This window comes from Notothenia coriiceps, unplaced genomic scaffold, assembly GCF_000735185.1.
Source record: "Notothenia coriiceps isolate Sejong01 unplaced genomic scaffold, NC01 NC01_scaffold00015797, whole genome shotgun sequence".
Taxonomy (NCBI): domain Eukaryota; kingdom Metazoa; phylum Chordata; class Actinopteri; order Perciformes; family Nototheniidae; genus Notothenia; species Notothenia coriiceps.
Window position 1 is genome coordinate 70635 of NW_011348498.1, and position 5415 is coordinate 76049.

Consider the following 5415-nt stretch of genomic DNA (forward strand, 5'->3'; position numbering starts at 1 on the left):
AAATCTAACTCTTGGTGATGTCCTCTGGGGGTAAGTGGAGGTCTCACTATCGTCCTGTGGGTTACATCAGGGTGAGTCTTCCTGCTTGTTAGGTCCTGTCCCAGTCACAAGTCTTATCCTTCTCTGGCCACACACCCCTGTCCCCCCTGTTAGCTATCGAGTATAACGCCGAGTTTCCAGAAAATAAAGACTTTGGACATGGTAGGTCTTTACAGGACTAGAAAGACTCACTGGATGTACCCCACAGGACGATACCGCGCCTGGGCACCTCACTCTACCTAGATACTATGACCTGTCAAAAAAAAAATTTAAGAGTAGATTTTTGTCCCTACTATCGAGTATATATCCGAAGTTCCAGAAAAATTAAAACTTTGACATGTAGTCTTGCAGGACAAAAATAAAAAAATAAACATAACAGTGTATGTACGGTACGAAAAATACGACCGTTGTTTTTTGTGAAGGTTTTAACCCTAAGTATTTCATGAAGAGTAGAATAGAAGAACAACTATTTACCGTAGTAGACTAAAGGACGTTATTGGACTAATCGTTTGACTAAAGCACTCGTATCATTTGTTTATGAGACCCCACGAGTGAGTGTGGTTGTGTTATGTCAAAACCTTAGGTTAGTATTTGACTTTACATGGTAAAATTTTCCCGAAATTTAGTCGGTCTTTTTTTTTGTGACTGTTAACATCAGCATCAGGTTGCAATTTTTTTTTTTAAGTTAAGTGTAAAACTCCGTCTTCAATATCGCGGATATAAAAAAGGGGATTTTATTAATTTTTATCCGTTTATTATGTTAATGATGAATTGTAAAATAACCTAAGAAATTTTTGTTTCTTCGGATGTTTATAGTGGTTTTTTGGTTTACTTTTTATCGGTTATTCTAGATCTCTTTGTATGTTACTTAAATATTTCGTTATTCTTTGTGGTAGTCAATCGGCTTTTTTCGCGGTTATTCTTTATTTTCAATGTAAATTCTTCTCTAAATTTTCGTTTCTTTAACTCAACGGGGAAACGAACCTCCAGGAGATTTTGTAATTAGACGTTGTACGTGTAAATGAAAAATGTTTATTTGACCTCCCCCCATTAAATCTTTTTTTTGTGTCTTCCCCTATGCCCTCTAGTAAACATAAATACAAATGAAAGGTAAACGGAGGTTACAATGAATATACCCCTTCAATGATGACCACGAAACTTTTGAGTTTATAAAAATGATTTTATCAGGATTGTTAAAAAACAAATTAGTAAACTGTTGTGTTATTATACTACTTTTCTCTTTTTTCAGGAGGGAAAGTTCGAAAGAAGGAACATATAGCAGAACGATATTCGTCGGAAAAGGCTTTTTTTTGCAAAGGGAAGCACGGCACACTATTTTTTGGTTGTATGGTTCTTCGTTCCCTTGCTACCCGAAGGTTGAGGAGTATCCAAAACCCACAAAACACTCTAAACACAACGTTATACTTCTACTGGCGTGCCTTCAACATACGTCGGCAGCTAGGCGGCGGTTTTCGGCTAGCGTGGGGCGGATGTGACGCAATGTATATCATTGATGGTGGTTCCAAAGGATTTGACAATTACCTTCGCGTCGTAATTTCACCGGGGCCGGATTTATTCCAGGGATTGGTTTGTCTCGCTCCGGTCGCTCCGTGACCGCCCCCCCCTTACGCGGTATTCGAACAATAGTGTTGTCTTCGACACGGTCGTTTTGGTTTAGTCTCGTCTGACCCGAGGACCAAAAGCTGTCTCCCACTTTCTCACGGACGTCGATGTCCGTCCTACTCTTTTTATTTCTACGAAAAACTTGTAATTTGAGTACCTCTGGTTACAGGTCAATCTCTGTGATGTGTAGACTAGTATGTGGACTTGTAGTCGTTTCTCTCCTGGAGAAAATTTCATCTCTTGTGATGGTATGACTATATTGGACTTGTAAGTCGTCCTCTTCCTGAAGAAATTTCATCTCTGTGATGTTGTGACTTATATGTGGACTGTAGTCGTCCTGTCTCCCTGAGAAAAGTTTCATCTCTGTGATGTATGACTAATATGGTGGAATTTGTAGTCGTCCTTCTCCTTGGAAATTTCATTCTCTGGTGTGTATGACTTATATGTGGGACTGTGTAGTGTCCTCTCCTGAGAAATTGTCTCTCTGTTGATGATATGACTATATGTTTGACTTGTTAGTCGGTCCTCTCCGTGGAGAAAATATTCTCTCTGTGATGGGACAATGCTGAGATTTTGGATTGTTTATACGGAAACACTTCAAGCACTTAACTATATCCGGGACCTAGAGTTGTTATGATATGTGTCTTGTCATAGAAAATTATGGACGTTACAAATGAAGGTAATGTGTTCAAATACAAAACAGTGGTACAAGATTTGTCCTTCATGACGACGGAACACTACGCTATGTTTTATTTGCATTGGGAAAATTTGTAACAAAAAAAAGTTCTAAGTTTCTTTAGTTTCCGAAAATTAACAGGTAACATGATCGATTGTCACACCCCAACTACAGCTACCTTTTAGGGAACCAGGGTCCGAAGAGGGTTGTCACGTTTGTGTTATTTTTGTCTATTTATACCTCATTTTATGTTATTTGAAGTCTCATATATGAGCTATCATCCCTGTCCCCAAAGGTCTTTTATTTTGAAACTGTACATCAGAATGTCCTGATTCTTTCTGAGTGACTAGATGGTATGTCTTGCTATCACCCTGAAGTGAAATTAGTCTTTGATACTGGACAGTTTTTGTTTTATTCTCATCTAAACACAGAGGGAGGATTTTTTTTTACTCTACCGTAATGCATAGGATATTCGCGCACCGCAATATCACGTGAGGGCTGGCTTGACTAGGTTTTCCCGGGTGGAGGCTGGCTTGACCGCAGTTAGTTGGAGCGCTAGGAAAATGTACAGACAATTTGTAGTGTTTTACAGAACCCCTGATCCAAATAACTTGATGCATGCGCCCATTCTTTCTGTGTTCTTTCAGAATTTGGAGTTTCATGGCGTGATGCGTTTCTACCTGGAGGACGGAGTCTCAGGAAACGTGGCGACGAAGTGTCTACGGGTCAGCAGCAGCTGGAAAACTCTGGAAGTCATTGACACGCTGTCGGAGAAATTCAGACCTGACATGAAGATGCTGACGACGAGCTATTCTCTGTTCGAGATCCACGCCAATAAAGGTAAACACTCCACTCAAACTGTATTTTAAGACGGCAGATTAGTTGGTGATTAATTAAGTTGATGACACTCATTGATAAATGTTTGCAGCTGTTGTTTATTTAAGAGTATTTTTGCATATTTTTTATGTGTTTTTGTGTTTTAAGAGCGTAAACTGGAACTGGATGACAGTCCGTTGGTCGTTCAGCTGAACTGGAACAGAGACAACAGAGAGGGACGCTTCGTGCTCAAAAAAGACCAGAAAAGTTTGGAGGTACAGCTCAAAGAAGTTCATTAAATCTGCAGTTTAAACTCTTTTCACCACACAATCTCACTTATATGTCCTTTTTTATGAAATTTAAAGGAGAAGAGTCAGGAGAAGGAGAAAGGAGGTGTGATGCAGAGCTTCAAGAGGACACTGTCCAGGAAAGACAAGAAGAAAGACAAGAACAGAAATAAAGAAACGGAGGAGAAGAGGTAAAATACTACAGATTTTTCACCATCATATTTCTGCGTAATGTCCAGAATAACATATTTCCCTTTTAAACAAATATCCAGGTCCACGGAGAATCTGCTGAACAACAACAGCATTTATGTTTCTGACTACCAGACAAAAAAGAGCGGCGGCCTCGGTAAGAAAAATCTACTAACTTAATTTAAAAAAAAAAAATTGCATGTGTAACCCAGTGTAACCCCGGCAACAGATCACTCAGAGCTGGGGATTACTTCCGTTTATTTCCTGCGTTTCAATGGACAACATAAAAAGGACACTTGAGCTGCGTTTCTCAAGAGATCCTCACGCGACTATGTCTTTTACAAAATAAGTGTCCAATAATCAACAGCAAAACATCCATGATCGTATAGTTGTAGTATTTTCATAAGCAATGTGAAACATTAAACATAAAAAAACTGGTGTACAAAACTCACATACCTGCGTTTCAATGCACAACATAAAAAGGACACATGAGCTGCGTTCTGTAGGAGAAATAGCACCACGCTCACGTTAGTTTATTAGTTCAGATTAGCTATTGATGATCACATTAATAAATCATATAAAACAAATAGCCAATCACACAAAAAACATGTTGCTGTGAGCATTAAACGATTAACATTAAACTAAACAAACACAACAGAACGTTATTGTCCTAATAAAATAAAAACATACATTTTGTCAACCGACATAATACAATAGCACAGCGGTTTTCAAAGTGTGAGGCGCTCCTCCCCTTGGGGGCGCCAGAGAGCTTCAGGGGAGGCGCAGCGTGAGACACAAAAGAACGAGAAAAAGACGAGTAAAGTGACACTTGCCCACTTGTGGCTGTCTGTGGAGACCGAGTTCCCCCACCTCGCCAAAAAGGCTGTAAAAGTGCTCATTCCCTTCCCCTCCACCTACCTGTGTGAGTGCAGGTTTTCCGCATTAACTTTGATCAAAAGCAAGTACCGATAAAGGCTGCAGCCAGAGGATGATCTGCGTTTATTCCTCTGTGCATCAAAGACGCAGACTCATTGTTCCCACTAAAGTAGGGGTGAGTGTAATAAGGAGGCAAAGTTGACGTTCAGTGTGTTGCCGGGAGCATATAAGGATGTATCCACGATGTTGAAGATGTTAAAAAAAAAAATTATTGACAACACGGCGTGCAGAAATATACGGGTCGTGCTGCAGCTAGATGTGCCTGTCCTCTGTAAGAAGGTGTCGGCGACTGACATGCAAGGAAGAACGGCTGTCCACAGGCTGTTCCAACTTTAACAACTGTATTAACTTCCAGGGTAGTGAATTGAACATGCAATTGTAATTGGGTGTGGTATATTTTCATGCACGGACACGCATGTTCCACAACACACAAACTGAACAACACTCAATTTTCCGATCGCTACCAGCGTCACGCTGGTAGCGATCGGAAAATTGAGTGTTGTTCAGTTTGTGTGTTGTGGAACATGCGTGTCCGTGCATGAAAATATACCACACCCAATTACAATTGCANCTGTTGTTTCTCGAACCCTCCACTGTTGCATAGCGGCCTTCGTCGGCTGCGGCATTCAGCAATTGGCGGCTTAATTTGACTCAACACGGGAAACCTCACCCAGCCCAGACACGGAAAGGATTGACAGAGATTGACTCCCTCCTCTCCGTTGGCGCAAACTCCCTTTTTCCTCCTCTCACGTCCGGGTCTTTGGGTCCGGGCGTGGGGCGCCCCGTCGGGCTCGCCTCTGTGCGTGCGCGGCTGCCGGTGGACTTTCAGTCTCCGCGCTGCCCGCGTTC

The 5415-nt window shown here is 41.2% G+C and overlaps 1 protein-coding gene across 2 annotated transcripts in view; it reads left to right on the forward strand.

Moving 5' to 3' along the window:
* LOC104949215 (afadin-like) overlaps nucleotides 1-5415 on the forward strand; it is a 19504-nt gene that overhangs the window by 8185 nt on the left and 5904 nt on the right. The window contains exons 1-5 of one of the 2 annotated variants that reach the window (XM_010775528.1): nucleotides 2864-2903; nucleotides 2986-3178; nucleotides 3323-3429; nucleotides 3520-3632; nucleotides 3714-3787. In XM_010775528.1, coding sequence (XP_010773830.1) covers nucleotides 3007-3178; nucleotides 3323-3429; nucleotides 3520-3632; nucleotides 3714-3787 — 466 coding nt within the window. In that variant the 5' untranslated portion in view covers nucleotides 2864-2903; nucleotides 2986-3006. Of the gene's footprint in view, nucleotides 1-2863; nucleotides 2904-2985; nucleotides 3179-3322; nucleotides 3430-3519; nucleotides 3633-3713; nucleotides 3788-5415 lie in introns of those variants that run through there. The other variant, XM_010775527.1, reaches the window with a different exon arrangement.